The 20,951-nt window shown below is 34.2% G+C and overlaps 2 protein-coding genes across 3 annotated transcripts in view; one reads left to right on the top strand and one right to left on the bottom strand.

Moving 5' to 3' along the window:
* Positions 1-20,951, top strand: part of LOC136987877 (Krueppel-like factor 8) — a 178,546-nt gene that overhangs the window by 44,164 nt on the left and 113,431 nt on the right. The gene's annotated exons all lie outside the window — the stretch shown is intronic.
* On the bottom strand, positions 678-20,244 carry LOC136987889 (sodium- and chloride-dependent glycine transporter 1-like). Of its 2 annotated transcripts, none has more exons than XM_067285658.1 (15): positions 20,130-20,244; positions 11,795-11,999; positions 11,584-11,715; positions 8,792-8,935; positions 8,557-8,713; positions 8,297-8,429; positions 8,072-8,206; positions 7,898-8,001; positions 7,362-7,486; positions 5,185-5,297; positions 4,938-5,069; positions 4,756-4,855; positions 4,037-4,143; positions 3,742-3,909; positions 678-2,634 (listed from the first exon to the last, which is right to left on the bottom strand). In XM_067285658.1, the coding sequence occupies exons 2-15, from the start codon at positions 11,979-11,981 to the stop codon at positions 2,398-2,400; spliced, it is 1,974 nt and encodes a 657-aa protein (XP_067141759.1). In that variant the 5' UTR covers positions 11,982-11,999; positions 20,130-20,244; the 3' UTR covers positions 678-2,397. The 2 variants fall into 2 exon arrangements, with proteins under 2 accessions (XP_067141759.1, XP_067141758.1); XM_067285657.1 differs by lacking the exon at positions 20,130-20,244 and adding an exon at positions 18,725-18,901.

Below are 20,951 nucleotides of genomic sequence, written 5' to 3'. Positions count from 1 at the left end.
TTTTTAACTAACAAGAAATACAATCTTTACTACTGCTATTTATTAATAAAGAAACATTCTACACATTTCATTTGTTCAGAAGGGGCCTGCTTTATGCAAGCTGTCGACGGCTTTGGGAGAAACCATACACCATTCTTTTGTCAGATTGCGATTGATGGGTGGTTGTGTTGCTCGACAATTCTGGTGAAGAGTGAGAATATAAGAATTTTCCTTCAGCACAAATGATACAGCACTTTCAACCAAAATGGCCGCCTCCATCCTGCTGCATCATTGTAAATTTCGGGGAGAGTATTATTTTATTGAGTTAAATTACCTAATAGATTGTAATAATAGCAGCTTTTATCATCAATAGCGGTGTTTTGTGTCTCCGCCATTGCGGGCGTGCCCTGCTATTTGTAAGCATTTGGGAACGACGGTGAAAGAAAAAGATGGCGGCTCCTGTATTATTGAAGTATTGTTATGGATGGATCTGTGATTTTAAAATTCGAGTTTCGGGAGGATCTCAATTGTAAATTTTAACCATGAAATGGATTATCTGTCGAAGGAACATTCAATGTAGCTGTGAAGAAATTAGAATGCCGGTTACCATCACGAATTATAAAATGTGACAGCCATTTTAAAGATTTAAACATGTTTATAAAATGAAAATTTTTATTCTAGCTGTTAAAATGACAAAATTACTTTGAAAAAATTATGCTATTTTAATGTAATTCTGCGAACAAACAACACAAAAAAATATTCTTGGTTTACGATATCCGCATACACAATTTATCATTTATCAGATTTTATGACAATTACATCAGATATTAACATAAATAACGCGTAGACATAGTCAAAAATCTAGATTTAACATCAGAAACATTGTATTTAATTAGAAAATATGCAAAAAGTTTATATGAAAATTGATATATACACATATTTCTATGATTTTTCAATCATATAGGCATACATTTATAAAATAGGACCTACACTAAAAAAGTTAGAAATATGATCTTGTATTACAATATTTTATATCAGAACAATAACTCATTAGTATTAGATGCTCCTGTTTATTTTTGCAAATATAAATTAAAACTTCCTGTAGAAGCCAGAAATTTTTCTATGAAATGTTATTAGAATGAGACAAATTGCTTCTTATCTAGAATTTGGACCAGCAGCGAATTAGGAATTAAAAATCCATCCTGGAGCTTACACCTTGAAGCCCCGTTCATCAACTTTAATACAAGAGATCTTCACGAATATGCAATGTGCATTTTCGCAGGGCCCCACACTTAGAGGGACCAAGTCTCGCGCTTGGTTAATCCTCTGCATATTGAGGCGGCCTTGATTTCATTCTTGCATGCGTGTTGCTTAGGGTTCCACATGGATCCAAGTTTTGCACACGGTGATTTGCACAAAGATCTACCAGTAACTAACCTTTCGAGTGTCAATATACTTATCTAGATTACTAAAATGTCAAAATTTGCAGTTATTTTCTAGTATAATTTCTTCAGTTAAAAGAAAAATCTCTAACTTCTATAATAATTTAGGAAGTTTGCTAATTGTAAGCCAGAGCGAATACAGGATTTACTGATTTGATGTAAAACAGTACATTTATAAATAATTACATTCAAGCATACTCTTTTGTCAGTTTGACTTCTTTAAAAGATGTACAAAACACTTTAAAATTGTAAAAAGATTTTCAGATTACAGAAATATGGCACAGTACACCGTTTCAATTGTCAGGAAATATAAAACACACATTAATTTACAGTACTAAAGAATTAAAATATAAATATATTGAAGAAATTGTACTTTTTAAGTTATTTTAAAAGCTACATTTTAAAAGGATCAATTCTATAAACAAAATAAAATGGATTTCAAGTAACTATAAAAATACTGAAAGTTTAAATGTTCATCTAATTAACAGCACGTGAAAAAAATCAGTGATGCCATTCTGCAAAATACAAAATTGCCACCTGTTTTTCTTACAAAACAAGCAAATTTACGTTAAAAACACTTACAATTTTCAAGAACAGATGCATTCGATCGTTTAATTTTTTTTTTGTTGTCCAGTCTTTGCAAATGCCATTCATTATTATTATTTATTTATTTTCTCGCAACTTAGGAACATAATGGACGGCAAAATTAACCAGTTGTTTTATCACAGCAGCTTAAATTGTGCCTACTGATCAACTTTGCTATATTTGCTCTCGAAGCAAAGTTCTTTTGCTTTTAATGTATATATATATATATATATATATAAAGATTGGCAATTTTGTTTACGTAGAATTTTCCATTCTTGCCAATCGACTATACTCCTCTTTGACGAAGTAACAGACACCAGTGTTTAAGTGTTTAGCATCCGCCATCTTGGAATGAAATATACATATATTTAAAGTTTTTAAATTAAAAAATTTAAAATCCTGTTTCGTGTATATAGCTAGGTATATTAAGCCTTAGTCCCTCGGATCCTTCGTCTGTTTTGGTATCGTCCGAGTTATCATCTGGATCGAATACATCGGGATCGGGATCATAATTGGGAAGAGTCAATGGGACTTGAGAATCTGTATGCTTGGGAACGTTGGTTTCCATTCTGTGCATTTGAAGTTTAGGTCCCCATTCTGAAGTTGGCTTTGACAGTATGGAAATCCTCTAAAATGAAAGAAAGAAAAAAGAAAAGACACTTATATTTCAATTATAATTAATCTTTAATACAAGTTAGCCATATTAATTAGAAAACAATATATTTGTGTTGAAGGCCTTTGTTCCCATTCAAAAGATTAAATGAAGCAAGTAATATAAATCTTAATTTTTCTTGTTTTGAGTAAAGTTGTATCATCTGAACAGTTTAATTTTTAAAGTAGTTTATAAACCACTGTATAGGTGAATATTGATTGATTACACTAATTTAAATTAACTATAAATTTCTCTTGTACTTTTGAGCAACCAAATCCTATTAAGAGTTGCCCCTCCTGATGATGGATTAATCTGGTTAATTTAGGTTTGTGTACTGCAGTAAAGCAGACTTTTATTTTCCTATCAACATGTTTTATTTCAAATTGTAAAAAATTATTATTTAAGAAAACAATTTAATTGAAAAATTGGTCATAAGAATCAACTGTTTAAAAATATTTCTATCAATTTAGAAGTTAAGAATCCATAACATGAATAACTTGGCATATCAACTTCATCCATAAGTAACTATTAAGTCAAGCCAAACTGTTTTCCTTGGAGTAAAGAAAACTCTGATTTTTGGACTTGGATCATCATCACCAGCCACTGAGGATGAATGAAGCTAAGAAAAGTGCTTTTGTAAAATAAAATGCTTGTTTTAACATTTTATTGCACTTTTTATATTGATAAATGCCAAGAAATAATTTGTCCAGTAGCGTAACTGCATAACTAGATCCAATATTAGGAGGCCCAAATTGGAATGTGCAAACTTTCATTTATTCCTGTACCACTGAAGATATTGTGGATGTATATACAATATCTGTGTTTGCTTTTCATGTATATAAGTGTCACATTTAAAATTTTTCCTGTGTTTGTTTGTTTTTTTATTCTTGAAGTTATGGGAAAGTACTAGGGGTTATGAAGTAAGGTAAGTGGACGGGGAGGGGCCGAGGAAGCCGGCCCTCTGAGACCTCCATTATTTTTTCTGAAATTCAGAATGTTTATTATAGTACTTGTTTTTTTAATGTTAATTCATTGAAGTAAAGGAATTATTGTGTAAGAAACACTTTAAAACAAATTCAATACCTTTAGAAGAGGTCCATCAGCTTGACAGATTTTAATAATAGCAACAACAGGTATTGCGCTGACAGAGAAAAGGGAAATTGACCAACCAACTCCTGTAGCCCAATCTGGATAAACATAAGTACCATATTGTGTAGGCTTCATATCAATCCAACTGAATATCAAGATGAACTGTTGAAATAAAATTAAAATTTATTAATAAAGTTACATATAATTTATATAAAATATAGAAAACAACATTTTAATGAGAGGAATGAAAAGGAATCATACTTAAGGGGTTAAATCAAAATGTACTTACTATAATCATTAATGGAACTAAGTATTTCCATATGAATCTCCAATATTGACGATGAAAGGGATAATGACCCAACATTATTCTTATATCATTCAAAAATCTGTCAACACCTATTTAAAAAATATAAGACAAAATATAAATTAATGTGTGATATTTCTATTAAATGCATGAAATATAACATTGTTCAAATGTTAAGATATTCAACTATAAAAATAAAGATAATACTGTGTACTCTACTACTTAACTAGACATAGAAAATTCAAGATGCTAGCCTGATTGAGGGATTTAGGTATGAATCTAGACCATTTTGTCACATTTTTATTAGTCTGGCTCCATCCTTTATCACCCGCTCTCTCATTGCAGGCCTGGTTAAACTTGTGGTGGCATGAAAAAGGTTCTCTTAGAGCTCATAGGACATAGTATTAAACAATTAATCCTACAGTATGTATACATGTAGCATTATATGAATGTCCATGGACTAAGCATCACACATTCATATGGTCACAGATTATTACCAGTATATATTTTTGTATTTTATGTTCAGTAGAAGTTTAATAGGACTGTTAGTTATGAGTGCTAAAGTTTCTCCAAGTTATTCTGAAATATTTCAGCCCTCAATACAACTGACTAGCATATGTTAATGATAAAGAAAAAAATTAATTTTAATATATATTAAAATAATGACTATGATAAATGATATGGGGAAAAAAACTGTATATTACCATAAATCCAAGCAATAACTATTACTTCTGTTAAACCTATAATAAGGGCTGAGAAACTGGCACAATAATTATCCATTAATTGTAATATGTACATTCCACCCTAGAGGGAAAGTAAAATATATATATATTATATAAATTTGCACATTTTTATTTAATAAGAAATGTATTCAATAAATTTATACCTCCGTGCATATTATTAAACCCATGAGATACATAACTATGCAAACTCCTGTCAGAACATATGGTTTGTTTCTTCGCAAAACATGTGGCCAAGTATCAACAATTGTTGTTACTACTGTCTCGATTATTGTAAACTGGAAAACATTTTCAAATTATAGAAAGATTTTAAACATTCCTACATTAATTAACTTTAAATATGCTGATTTATAGAAATGTATTATGCACTTTATTAAAAAAAATGGCATTTACCTGTGTTCCTAGACCAAGTGTCATAAGCATAAAGAAGAAAAGAAAAGCCCATAATGGTGAAATTGGAAGTCTTGCAACAGCTTCGGGATAAGCAACAAATGCCAAACCTGCACCTGTAAATAAAAATAGAAAATTATACTGTACTTTCACTCAGTTTTATTTAATGGCTTGGATCGATGAGATAAGGTAACTCAACACGTGGGCGATCTCTACCACGGGAGGACTTTCTGAACCCCTATTTAGGTGTTATTTTAAATGAATAAACTTTTTATCTAATTTAAAATTGCATTTATTATTATTATTATTTTCCTTTAAAGCTTTTTAATAATCACGATTTCAGCACATTATGACTTAAAAATCAAATATTGTGGCATACTTGTGGGAGTTAATATGGGTGTCAGATCCGTAGAGGAATAAAATTTAAACTGAAATAACCTAGAAAACTTGAATTCCTACTGTAAATTGTATTAGAATTGTAATAATTGTTTATAAATAAATGGCACTTTATGCTATTGGTATTCAATAGCATAAAGTGCCGCTTAACAATAGGTATTCCTTTCTGGGCTCAGCCCAGGAAGGAATACCTATTGTTAAGCGTTTTATAGTACAATAGTAATTATTGCGTAAAAGATATTGTGAGATGATGTCGTAGCCTGTGTGAATCCCGAGCCCGGAGAATTCCTCTCTCGTTGGACCCGAGATGGTATATTTGATATATAAAATCGTGCATAATTAGTATAAATAAAGTCTTCCAATGGAAATTTCTTGAATAAAGATCTAAAGTTCCACATTAAAGAATTAACGCCTTATTTTTAAAATTTACCTAAACTAAAACTCCAAGTGTAGAAGTAGATTCTTACTTGCTATTTACAGTACTCATCTGTGTATAAATAGTGTGTATACGTTAAATAGTGCAATGGGTCCTATACTTTATGTTGGTGAAACCAGGTCCTGGAAGCAAAAAGGTCGGAACGTGTCATCTTGCGTTATTGCTTTGCGACAATTTTGGCTCATTGTAGTTTCGCCACTGATCGAGACCGCATTAGAAATTAAGTCATTTTAAATAGAGGAAAACTCACGAAGATTTCGAGACAGTACAAACTGAGTGCCAATCATGCTTGGATTTCTCAAGAATGAAGGACTGCAGAATCCTCAAAACTCATTAAATCAGTGGTTTCCAAACCTTTTTGTACCTGCGCCCCCTTAATTTTTCTAACAATCTAATTTCATAAATACTCAAAGCGCGCTCGGCTCCAAACGCGAAAGCGAGATGTTCTCGTTCCAGCAAGAGTATGAATGGATGTTTTAGCATTTGTACCCGAAAAATTCGCGGCGAGGCTTGTGGATTACGTATACCTATTTTGCTGATTCATTTTTTGACACCTATTCGACTTTTTTGGATTGTATTCGAAAATGATATTTTGGAAACAGCTGCATGCCCCCCTTGCAACAGTCTCACGCCCCCCTAGGGGGGCGCGCCCCACAGGTTGGAAACCACTGCATTAAATGGATGTTAATAAGTAAGAAACGAGAGAGGAAGACAAAGCACTTTGAGCATGGTTTGAGTATTCTTGATACGAAGTGTACAGTACATTGCAGTAATCGTGTAGATTGAAAAACACTTGCTCCACTGACTAATTGCCCAGGCGAAATTAAGATAAAAGGGGCATATCTACATAGGGGCTGGTGTAAAGGAGCGGATCTACATAGGGACTAATAGGGCTTAAGCCCTGGACCCCCAAGGGTCAATGGCCCACAAAACTTGAATCATCATACATTTTTATATCCTAATTCTTATGTTTTTTTTATATAAGATACGGTGTTGAATGACAAACTTTATTTCATAAATAAATGTATTTTAACTCTGATTTCGATGTTATTAAAAATGAGTTTTAAACCCCAATTTAAAGATTCTTAATCTAACAAAAATTGGGCCCCATTGGATTTCAATAAGCCCTAGGCCCTAAAAACCTAGATCAGTCCCTAGTGGTGTATCTCGTGTACATCATTAGATTGAAATTCTTAAATTCGTTAAATATGGAAAATATTTTATGAATTTAATGAATTATGGAGTAGTTCATGTGTTAATGGAGTAGTTAAACTTAAATAGTAATTTATATTTTGAATGTGCAGTACTAAATAGTAAGTCCGATTATTAAAAAAAATATATATCTTACCTTGTGATGCGACTTCATCTACAGGAACATCCAATTCATGAGCCATAAATCCAACAATACTGAATATCACGAAACCAGCAAAGAAGCTGGTGGCACAATTTCCAAAAGTAATGAAGAGAGTATCTCTATTAAAAAAAAGAAAAAGACAGTTTAAAAATTTAATCATTAACAGCTAATTGCATCTTATTTACATTTTGTGTAAGCAAATTTCGCCGAACTGCTTACGAGAAAACAACTTGGCGCCACACTACAGAGCAATGGGTACAAGTTGGCTTTAAAAATACTATGCTCTTATTAGGAGTGCCCATACGTTGGGGTAATCGCGCCTCTCTTTGTCTGGGTTGCTTTTTTCCTAATCCCCGAGAGGACCCCAGATTTTATGATCAACAAACAGAAAAATTCATGACAAATATAAAAAGAAACTAATGGATGATATTTATCGATTGTTCCATGTAAAACATTTTATGTAGTTACATGTAGTTTATAGCTATAACGCCAAGTCCCTTCTCATTGTTTTTTGAAGAAAATTAACTTACTTGTAACAGTTGTTATGAAATCTGTTATAACTAGCGAGTGTAATTAAACCACCCCAGCAGGGAGATAACGAAAAGAAGATTTGCATGGCTGCATCACCCCACACCTGTAAATAAATGTACGTATGTGAAATTTATCACGTATGTAATTGAAATTTTTTAAATTAATTTAAATACCCTAGCTTCTTTTAATCTATCCCACTGAGGGGTAAGATAAAACATGACTCCATCGAAAGATCCTTCTAATGTAGCTCCTCTGATTAGTAAAATCATGAGTACCACGTATGGGAACAATGCTGTAAAATACACAACCTGGAAAGTAAAATTATGTAATTAATTAAAGCTACGTTATTATTTAAGGAAATTCAATTTTGTGGGTTTTATATAATATTTATTCTCTACCTTTCCCATACTTTTAACCCCGCGTAACAAGCAGAGAAACACGACAATCCAACAGGCCAACAACGTAAGTGCAAGCTGCCATTTCACGGCACCTAAATCGTGTAAACCTTCTGTCAGATCCAAGACGAAGTTGCTAAAAACAGGAATATGCAATTATTGACATTAATGTTAATTAATAGTCATTTTATAAATAATGTTTAAAGACATACTGTATAAACGAATTCCTTTAGAAGATTATTAAAAATCAAACACATTCTTACTGAAAGTATTCATCGCTTGCCATTTTTGTGTTAGCTGTAGAATTGAGCAGTTGGTTCCACACTTCGGGAGACACCTCGTTTTGTGTGATGCACGTGCCGTTTGATAAAATGGTGCCGTTATGAGCCGTGCAGTTTTTTGTGTCAAATTTTCTGCATGCTTTAAAATTTTCGAAATTTCAGTAAACCAAACACGTAAATTTTTACGTTACAAAATTTATATACGCATTATATTTACCGTTTGTGTTCCACCAATTGTCACACGAACTCCACGGTAGATGGGTGGTGAAGGACGAAAACAAATAGAAGAGTGCCCATGCCAAGATCATGTTATAGTATATCCCTACTAAACTAGACATCAGGAACATGGCATATCCGACACCTGTAAGAGTTAAAATACGGGAGATTAAACACCTAAGAATTTAATTGCTTGTTTTTAATACAAAGAAGTTTTTAATACAAAGAAGTTTTTAAACGTGATTATGTGTCATTTTCTTTTGATATAAAGGTGTAGTGAATAAAAAAACCAACAAATAATGTGTACTTAAGTGATAAAAAAATCGACTTTCTTTGATTTAAAATTAGTTTTTGTATCTTCTCAGAAATGTCAATTGTCCTATTATTTTAGGATTATAGAGGTGCAGCTTGTTTACTTTCTTATCTGGCAGAAGTCCAATCATTTCTCTTCATTAATTACTAAAAGGAATTATAAGCTTTACAACACAAGCAATGTTAGGAAAGTAGTTACGAAACAATTAACTAGAGATTTCTTATAGACTAAACATTAGAAAATGCTTGTGAACTTTCCATCGATCACAAAATGTGGCACCCTAATGGTCTCCATAAAACATTAAATAAATCTGTAAAAACGAGTATTCTTTAAAATGCAAGAATAATAAGAATTACGTCAAATTGGGCAATATCTACCAGGATATGTAAATTTTAAAATGTACATATCCTGGTAGATATTGCCATCCGGAGGAATGGTAGAATTTCTTAGTACCGACAGGCAGCACCCTGTCCTAAAGGATAGGGTGCTGCCTGTCGGTACTAAGAATTTCTACATGCCAGCAGGACAGGCAGCCAATCCTTTAGGTCATAAAGGATTGGCAGCCTTATACAGCTATATATACAGGCAGCACCCTATCCTTTAGGATAGGGTGCTGCCTGTATATATAGGGTGCTGCAAAGGATACTAAGGTATTCTTTGCAGCACCCTATATATCCGGATCAGATCGCTTTTGAAGACTTCTTGTACTGTACTCCATTCGTACTCGAATTCGGAACCTCCAGGCAGTAAGCTTCGGTTCTAAATTGTCATGGTAATTCACAAGTAGGAATTCTACACAAATTGACAAAGATAGAGCTAAGTGATTTTATCTAAAATCTGTACTTGCAAGATTTGGGCACCATTTTCAAGTATTTTAAATGAAACCTTCCTAATTGATCAATTTACCATTATTTAAATATTATAGAACCTTACGTCATTCCTCCCTTTCACTATTGTTTATGCTCTTAAACACTTCAATTCGATTGAAAAACACACAAAAAACTGTTTCTATTTTCTGAATTACATACACATTTATAGAAATTTCTATAAATTATTTGGAATTATTTACAGAAACAGAGGCATAGTAACATTTAATATTTAAAACGTGTTGAAGGTTTTAGAGCTTCTCGTATTTCTATAAATAACTTCTCAGTTACACTATTATAGACTATATTACATAATGTATTGTGTTTCTTAAACGATAATTCATTGCCAAAAGATGTACGAGTGGCCAACAAACGGGCCAAAAAGGATCTATCTAAGATCATGAAATAGTAGGGTGATCTGTTTGATATTTTCTTCTTATTATTATTAAACGAAATTAAAGGAATTTTCCTGTTTAAACGTTAAACAAAACGAGTTTTCATTACAAAAAACGTATTTTACAAGTTTTCCAGACATTTCTTTATAAAGGAAGACACACGTAACGAACCTATAGAAGAGAATGTCAGTGTGACGTATGTAGATTGATACTATCAACGCCATGTTCACAATAGGAAGGAAATGTCGTAGTAATAGAAACACGTTATGCCTGTATAAACAAAGGAATGTTATAGAATAATTTTCCTGAAAAATTTCGCAGAAAATATCCAGGTGTGCAGCCTTTCATAAAACAGCAAAAATATATGAAATTTTCACAGAAATTTGCAATTGTTAGAGAGACAAGAAGGGTTGAACAGTTCTCTTTGATCAAACAGATAGCTTTAATAAACAATATAAAAGGCCAAGAATTAAAAGAAAAATCGCAGAAAATCATTCCTATCCTATTCTGTTACATGAGAAAAAACAATACGAAAGACCATTCTCATAAAATATGTTAGTTCTTTTCCTTGTTTTTCCTATTGTACCTTAAGGATTGGTGTTGATCTGTGGACAGATTTAGTTCTTTGGATAAAAGGAAAATTTATAGCAATTTCTTTCTTTGACAAAACACCTTAGAACAATTGAAAATTAAGTAAGACAGGTCAAACTTTTATATTCTTTGCATAGTTTTGAGACACATCACAGTAGATCACGTTGATTTTATGTTAACTTGTTATTAGTAAAGTCGAATAAAACTGTACAAGGAAACAATAGAACATCCTACGAAAACAATTTTCCTTCCGAATTATCATTTTCTGAATAGATAAAAATAATAATAATAAGAGCAATGAAACAAGGTACTATATGTTAGGTTGTGTTTTAAATATATATTTAATATAGAATTTTTGTTTAATATAGAATTTTAGGGTGACCCAAGAGTCACTTAACGGTGTTTTGGAAGAATTGGACAGCGATACGGATTTATACAGAGCAATTTGTGAAAGTGTCGAAGAGTCGTAACTTGTGTGCCGAATGAGAATCGTGTCACTCATTGTTTGCTAAGTTTAGTATTCGAATAAAAACAGCAATTTAAATCGTTACAATGGTAAACTGATTCTTGATCCACCCTAAAATTTCTAAACACTAGACTGTCGACATTCAAAAAATTCAACACTTACCTTGAAAGAGGGGAGATATCTTCCATATTGTAATTGGGCCTTCACTGGCATATTGTCCGAACGATAGTTCCAATAGAAAGAGTGGAAGTCCAACAAATAACATCATGATACAATAAGGTATAAGGAAAGCTCCTAAAAAAATGTACATTATTATTTAAATTACAATTCAATTAAAAATAACAACAAGCAAGTATATTAGAAAGTCAATTACCTCCTCCATTTCTATAACAGAGATAAGGAAATCTCCAAATATTACCAAGTCCCACGGCGTAACTCAAACACGATAGAAGAAATTCCACACCACTCGACCAATTGCCCCTTTCTTTATTTTCGTCAACTTCTGCAGATTTGGTGATTACTAATTCAGGAACATCCATACCACTGGGAGGAGCAGGCATTGCTACTGATCGATTTTCCTGAAAGAAATCAATCGATTAATCAATCACTAAAGTGATATCTTGGTATGCAGTATCACTTTTTCCTCTGTTATTAACCCGTTATAAATTCGAGGAAAGAAAGAATCTGCTGTAATATTGTAGTGTTATTGCATCACGAGTTTATTTTTCTTATGGCATGTTTTCTAGGCTACTTCAAAGAAACCTGTTATTAATTTATTATTATGTGTAATAACATGGATATCCACATTGAAAAATAAGTAGGTAAATTGATTCGTTTCGCCGTAATTGTCGTTTATTTATGTCAAGATTTTTTCGACAAGTCTCTTAAATTAATAATCAATCAATACGAAGGACTGAAACTGATACACATTTACTTAAGAAATGTTTCATAACAAGTGATAAATATTAAAAGTAATTATTACATAAGAATTGCATTATATACAGTATTCAATAGGCCGTATTGTTCTTTCAATACACTTGTTTCACCAGTGGCGCGTTATAACTTTACGGGGCCCAGGCGAATTTGAATTAGGGGGGCCCCTTGTGTAGGTTGAATTCAGATCACATTTTCTTCGAGGGAAATCATTTCGATTTGGTGGGAGCCCCAGGCAATTTCCAGGCCCTAAATCAACTCAATTTGGGTAACATATGGAGTAAGTATTAATATTCCATTAAAAAAATTTAGAGGCCCACAAACTTTACATTTTTGTTTCTCTTTTTAAATAAAGCGGGCCTTAAAAAAAGGTCTAAGCCGGGCGCACCTGTTAATTCGTCACCGCGTAAACTATATTAAAATACATAGATTTAAAATTTGAATGAACCAATCGATTCCATTCTTCGTTTCTTAGAAGAAATATGATTGGATATACTCGAGATGTAAATTACGCGCGGAAAAAGAAATTCGTCCGTTAGAAAACCGGAAAAAAAATAACGGATTTTATTCAATTTTTTGAATTTAAAAGTAAAAAAAAAATTATCGAATTTAATCAATGAGATTCGTAATAAGATAAATAAATAAAAATGTATCCATATGTTAACCATAAAACCATAAAGATTTATAACCTGATAAGTACACTACACAGGCAATTTATACCGTAGTATTAATTAAAAAGTATTTTAATGTGCCATAAAATTTAAAAATAAATTTATATTATTTCTTAAATAGAAATAATAAACTACTTCAGGGTGAAATCATAGCAGGTTTGCCTTTTAAAGTTTAAACGATTTTTACGCGATACAATTCCCTATTTTTGAATACAGTAAAAAAAAACCTGTTTAAAACGGAAACCTGCCGAACCGGTCCGGTTTACGCAGGTTTCAATGTATTTCTTATAAACGGTGGTTACAAGGTCGATTTTTCCCGGGTATCCTACCTACAGGGTGGCCCCCAAATATCATTTAACCGTGTTTTCCGGTTGCATTATATACGGTGGAGACTCGATATAGTGTAACGAGCTAAGATCGTTCGCTGCATCGTAAGAAAGACACAGTAAAGCAAGGGCCAACAATAAAATCGTTCGCTATAACGCGTGGGCGCTACATCGGGGTTCCATCGTATATACTACTCTACTAAAACGGTTCCAGAACGAGGAAGATTCCCCATTAATTTACGAATTACAACCGCCGATTCACACCCGCAACCACTCTTACAATACGTAAACGAGCCGCGGTTAACTGTTGCCGGTCACCCCTTATAAAAATTTATTAATTTTAAAGAATTAGATTATTTAATTAAAAGGAGAGGAGATGATGATAATATTAATCTATTTTATAATTTCAGATAGATTTACAGGAGTAAAATAATAAGAAATAAGTGACTTTTGTTAATTTGTTCTCGTTCAATCGCATTAAAGAGGAGAACAGTCACGAGAAGAAATAAAATATGGGGTCAAGGCCACATAAAACCCATCCAGAGACGACTTACTTCCTGTCTGAGGTCATCAAGTTGAAAGGAAAACATTAAAACTCCTTTTATTAGAATTAATAGTTTGCCTCCCTTTTTTTCTCCTTGCCGATAATACACACCAGAAAATAATTCTTCTGCAAATTAATATCAATTTATTTAACTCGATTCTTTATTAATTAGCATCGAAAATTTAATCAATTGACTATAAGCTTCGATTTAACGCCGCAATAAACCGAGTGTGGCGCTAATCTGGAGTATCTCAAACAGCAAGGCTCGAGGGGTGTTATGATCGTCGTTCGTCCGTGTTCGCCGGCGCTTTAAAAAGGAGGGTGGCGCTATATCGAGGTTAGACTACATTTTAAATATAAATTTGACTTTAAATATAAACCCTGGCCTTTAAACCGCGTGCCAATAAAGGAAGGGGGGAAAAACCCCGTGACACAGAAAAAACGTGTATGCTCCAGTTGGGACCGAACCCACTCCTTCCGTAACACTTCAGAAATTTAGTTAACAATTATTTCTAGAATGAATTTAAATATACTGTAAGAAATTAGGATATAAATGTGTGTCTTACTTTAAATAAATCCAGCGTATTGTAGAAGAATGTAGAGTAAGTCCCCCCCTCTTCCGTCTAAACTATTCGTTTATTACACAATATTAAAGCCCCCCCCTGTAATGGGTCGTCCGTTACGTTTACAGTTTGAGGGAGGAGGGGGGTTGCGAAATGTACGTCGTTATTCACAATGGAGAGGAGGGAAGGTCGAGGTATCGGTCGTTTCTTCGTTGCCAGAGGATGAACTACTGCACACGTAGTTAAAAAGGGAGGGGTTTGATTAAAGTACATTATACCCTAAAGGTAGGGAGGGGTCAAAAGGATTCGTAGGGTAGAGTAAATGAGATATAGTAACGCAACACGAGGGATGGGGTACCACAAGGGAGGACTTTTACAGGAAACTAGTCCCTGTTTAGGTGTTAGACAGGTGAAGAAAACCCGGAAAAAACTAAGTTGTTCAAGTGTTGGGGTGTTTTTTTCATCTACTAGGAGGGTCAAGTGTCTCAAAAATCGTAGACGTAATTGATGGGCAGTTATTTTTACTTACATCTAACTCATTAATAACGGTATACACAGGCGACACCTCGACATATTCAAAATACGCAATTCTAAATAGCTGCAACGAATACTCGAACGGTTCCTCCCCCCCCATAGAATACGGAATTCTAAACCCCGATTTTGTGGTCCAACCACGAACTAGGGGATTATATATAGTAACGAGGTCCAAACACCGAATTCGGGGTTAAGTGTGCAAACTTAACCCCGAATTCGTGTTTAGACCTCATTATTTATATATATAAATAATTCTGAAGTGCTTCAGTTTAGCGCAACACTCGTTTTAACGCCAATTTCGGAGCACAATAGATCTCAGTTGCGAGGAGCGACCATTACACATCTTTCTTTGCTGTAAAGGAGAGTATTTAGATTTAATTTTAAAATATTTTAAACTTTTCCTAACAATTTTATCCTTAGAAAACTACCGAAAATGTTGATGAGTAGGTTATTAGCGAGATAAAAATAATTATTTTCTTAGAAGAAAAATCTTCCAGTTTTCCTCAACACCGGGCAAGGCGCCAAGTAAATCATAAATATAGAGCAAAAAAATAAAAAAGGAAGAAGGGTATGAGTATGCTTTCAACCTTTAAGAATTCATTCTATTCTGGTCTAGACGGTCTCAAAAATTCTAGAAAAATAACACCGAATTTCTCTAGAAAATACAACGATTTCAGTGCTGCAGAATGGAGCCATCCTCGACTAGATTCTGCAGCAAGATGGATCCATCCTGTACTAGATTTTGCATCGAGACAAACAAAAATGGCAGATGGTAAATTAGATAACAAGGAGGGGGGAAGGAAAGTAAAGTATATATAATTTTACTTCTATTGTCTTTGCTTACAGAAGGGAGGGTTGTTCCAGACATTCGATGCTAGTAGGTTGCCAATTGATTTTACTAGAAGTCATAGCTCTGCCAATAAATAGTAACAGTGTTTTATTTTGGTTTCACCTGTACTTGTAAAATTCGGCCAACGTTTGCATATAGTTGATACGCTAATTTAACAGAAAAATGCCCACTAAAATTAGAACTGAAAATACTTTTACAGATAAATTAAGCAGGGGAAAAAAAAATAATAATTTAAGTTTTTGTATGTAAGCACGTAAAAAAAGTAGTGTATAGGATTTTGCCGCTTGCTCCGTGTTAAAAATAAATTTAATAGGATTTTTTAAATATTTTTATGAAGGATTTTAGGGAAAGTCTTCTGCAAAAGTGATCCACGTCATTAACGCTTCGCTATCATTAAGCCAAGATTAGATTGCATATCGAGTAAGAATTGCGGGGCTGAAGTTAGGAAGGGAATTTTATCTGAAAATGCCAGGGTTTTACGCTTGTGAGGGGGAAAAAAATGCTAGTGTTTGAAGCTTGCGAGAGGAAAATGCCAGGGCTTTGACGCGATATAATGCTACGAATATATTCTATAAATTAAATCCTCAAAACACCCTCATGCAATACGATTAAAATTACAGGAATGACTTTATGAAAGAATTTAGTAAAAAAAAAAACGGTTAATGTTACCTATGGTTCCAAGATGGTGGCTCGTCTGATTCCAGCAAATAGAAGGGAAACAGTAGGTTCGCACATTCTAACCTAACCTATTCTAATAAATTACCATAATTATTACCAACAAAATTATTAGAATAGGTTAGGTTAGGCTAGAACGTGCATCCCTACTGTTTCCGCATCAGACGAGCCGCCATCTTGGAACCATAGGTAACATTAACCAAAGAAACTAAAGAGAATAAGCAATTGTTAATAAATATTCCTTAAATTTCTCTAGAATATCTACGTTATGCATTATAATAATAATGTAAAACGAAATAATAATAATAATAGAATAAATAATAATAGAAGAAAAGGGTACCATTTATATACCAAAATCGTTTCAAATTTCCAGTAAAATTCGCAATCCCGTCAGTTTCAAGGATGTTGCGTGTCTAAAGTCAACATCCCCGTGTTTCGGTTCGGGTGGAACGAACTGTATATAAAATATTTCTTTTAAAAATTTCAACACTTTTACTATATTATTACAATTGTTGTTAAGCTAAATATTTCACATCTTGCGCTGTTTGTTGTAATTTCCGTTGCAACATAATAATCGGGCGAAGGAAGAACCTGTATTATTCGCGCCATACCCTTCCTATAAATTTACATATACGAGCATTTGTGTTAAGAACGAAATCGACGGGTTGCCCCGTAGAGTCCGAGTTCGATTTCCATCAAGTGGCGCGGCTCCACCCTTCTTGCAGACCCGGAAAAAGGAACTTTATCGTATCCAACCGAGCAGAAAATTTGCCTTTAAAAAAAAAAAAGGATAAATTGGCCTTAAAAATATCCAGACGGATTCCCGCTTCGTCCACTTTCAAGGCCAAACTAGGAAAAACGATATTTGACACCGAAAACAATGAGTAGTTTCATATTCTCGGCTAAGAAATCGAACTCTGAACCAAATTATAAATGAAAAACAATCAGGAGGCGCGATTGTGTTTTCCGTGTTACAAAGTGTAAATTCTCCACCAATTAACGAAGCTTTAACTTAAAAAAAAAAAAAAGAAAGAAAAGAAAGAAAGCACGAAAGACCGGCGCGTGTGTGACGAAACACGAAAATATTTATTTAAAAATACTCCGAGTGACTTTCATGACGTGGTTTTTAACTAACCAAATTCTTGGCATATTCTATTTTTAGATTCATTTATCATTTCGTTCACGTAATCGGCGGAAGTTTCGGAAATAAAGTAAATCTGAATGACGAATTTCGTCATTTTAATAGCTTTGAAACGTAATTTTGGGAGGGAGGGGAGGGGAGTTTATAATTGATTTGTATTTTGATACGAAAAACGTATCTAAATTTAACGCTTAATTCAATTCTTAGTCACGTTCGCGTGTTGAACTTCGATTTAAGAGAGACACGCGCGCGTAACCTATTAACCTACGCGACGTTAAGACGAGGTGAATTAATACGCATCGCGAGACACCCCCGAGTAGACTTATCACGTGATAAGAGGGGCGGAAATCGCTCTAGTACGTAACGCTACCCACACCCAAAATTCCAACCGGGTCTTATGAAAGCGAAATTGTGAGATGTCACAAGCTCATTGACCATGTAAGATATCGCGTTACGTAACATAAGTTACGCGATGTAGGTTACGTATCGCAGAACGGAAAGGTTAATACATGAAAGAACACGAGTGGGGGGGATGATAGAAACAAACGTTTTAAACACCCGTAAATCTTTTTGGAAAGACAAGTAACATCGAAATTAGAAACAAACAAAAAATAACGGGGCTTAAATAATTTTTGGCTCCTTACAGTAACAGAGGGAGGAACACGAGAACGTGTGGGGGTTGATTAAAACGCAACATATGTGTCCGTATCCACGATAAATTAGTCCTTCGGATATACATTTTTCGAAATTAGTCAGCGCCGGAAGGGGAAGTTTGAGCCCTGGTTTATAATTTCCCGCTAAAATTAGGGGTGGAGAGAATGGGAAAGACCTCTTCCTGTGTCTGTGGAAGAGATAGAAACGATACAGAAGATGAAAATAAACTCTGAAAACGGACGGAGGAGGAGATGAAACAGGAGAAAGTAATTCCATTTTAGGATTCAGAAATAACCGCGGGAGGGTTTCTATAAAAAAAACGGAGGAGGAGGAATGTTCCTTCGAGTTTTTAAAAGTTTAATTCCTCCTCCTCTATAAACTTAATATTAGGATTTAAATAAAAATTCCTTACTTTCTGCTGCATGAGGAGCATCCACTGCTTTTTCATGGACATGATTAAATCCGTCGTTCTAAAGTAAAGGCGGGTGTGAAGAGACAAACCCACACCACACTCCACCAGAATAGTAAAACGGATCAGTCAATGAGTGACGAAGCTCTCTAACCGATTTTATACTCGCAGTTTCCACCAATAAGAATAGATTTAACATGGAGCAAGCGCGATGGGAGCAGCGGGAAAGACGGGTCTACTGGAGGTCACCGTCTTTCCACATTCTCGCCGTTCTTAACGCGGGACTAGCTGGCGCCACGTGGCCATTTATTGTTTACAAACAGCCTTTTTTTTCTGGTTAAACGAGGCAAAAAATTGGCGGCATCTCCGAACTTCGGCTACCACAAGATGAAGGACGAAGTTTGCTCCCCCTCCCTCTCCTTTCTTCCCTCCTCCTCTTCTTCTTTTGCTACGAGGAATTTAACTGGTTCATTGATTTAAATTACCGAAATTTGATGAGATTCACCTTAAAAATAATCCGAAGAAATTAAATTTCTCACCCCCTTCTTTCTTTTTTTCTAAAAAAAATGTCAGCTAATTGGAGAAGTGACTCAGGGATAAATTCATTTATCTAGTTCACGTCTCGTAGTTTTATAAAAATATCAAATTAATAACTCGTTTCTACTACGTAAAATTCTAGTATCGGTGCCTGTTTAATGGTAATAAAATGTATTTTTAATACATACTGAAGAGGAAATATTCTATGAGCCTTTTTTATGTACGTATTAAACTGTTACGTAATCTAGAAATTAATAATAATTAGTTTATAAGACAGAGTTACGCGCGAAAAACGGCTCCAAAGCCTGAAATACTTCCCAAAAAACAATGTAAATTCGATCTGCATAAAGTAATTAAGCAAAAAAAGGGGTTAAAACGTTAATACTTTACATTATTCTTGATGTTTTAATGACATTTATGCACATAAACATCCACAAATTTCATTTATATAACGCTTTGAGTGTTGGCACTAACATTTTAAACCCATAAAAGCCCACAAACGCTGGCAAAGCCGTAATTTAAGTTAAATTAAACAACGTTTTAACCCATTTTCAATCGATATTTTCATCCCTCCATTATCATTAATGGGAACAATGCAACGCGAGAATCGATTTCCTCCAACACGCCCAATTCCTAAATGTATCATTGCATACGGGTCGACATTTTCGTACACGTTCGCAACAAATCAGCAATTTGAAAAAAAAAAAAAATATATGCCGGGGATAGAGAGAGAGAGAGTTTACGACAGACACCGAATAGAATTAATCAAGTGCACATTAAAGAGAAGAAGGGTGGTATTGCGAGGCCTATCGGGGCATCGAGAGACGAACCATATATGGCCAGACGCCATACCAGAAAAGATACAACATACCTAGGTCTAGTTTAAGGCCTAAGGCTAATTTCTCGATCGGTTTAACATCATAACGTCCTTGCTTCTAGCTTCTGAACTGGACAACCTCCCCCAAGGCACTCGATGACGTACCAAATCGCTGAGCTAATCTAAATGCGAGCGGATCATTTTTATGCAAATTAAGCCACTCCATTTTCTTTCTTTCTTTCTAAATTGATTTATTTATGTGTGGCAATATTTGTAATTACGTTTATACCAATTTTATTTAAATATTATCGACGTAATTAACGCGTGCAAAAATTACACCATAAAGTTATGCAAATACCTAGTATTAATTGCATAAAAATAACGAGATTTAAAGCCATTAAGTCCATTCCTTTGTCTTACTTACCGGTGTATTATACGGTACATTTTGTGAATATACTCGCGCGTTAAAACAGACAGACTGACGTACGATTTATTTACGCGCTTCCTTTAACGAAAGGATTATAACGGGGAGATCCACTTAAGTTTTGTGTGTATACCCCGTTTCGGGGGGTGCGCCAAAGTTTATATCCCCCCGCAATTGGGTAAGACCAGGTGGGAGGAGGAAGATGACACAGTTAAATGGTGTATGTGTACAGAGAAATTTGCTCACTTCGATTTCGTTTTCGAGATATTGACCCCCGAATCGTGGTGGAATTTCATGTCTAGGTCAGTAACCTTAGAAACGGCAGACAGGCGACTGGCAATCCCTACTTGGGATTGAATCCCCAGGGTGAGCTCAAGACTGGTAGAGAGAGAGAGAGAGCATCACGCATCGAAGACACAACCAAATCAATCCGGTTTATACCCCTTTATATA

This window comes from Centruroides vittatus, unplaced genomic scaffold (assembly GCF_030686945.1).
Source record: "Centruroides vittatus isolate TY-2023 unplaced genomic scaffold, ASM3068694v2 scaffold_2802, whole genome shotgun sequence".
Taxonomy (NCBI): Eukaryota; Metazoa; Arthropoda; class Arachnida; order Scorpiones; family Buthidae; genus Centruroides; species Centruroides vittatus.
The sequence above is the reverse complement of the archived record's forward strand: the minus strand, read 5'-3'. Positions and strand labels throughout refer to the sequence as shown.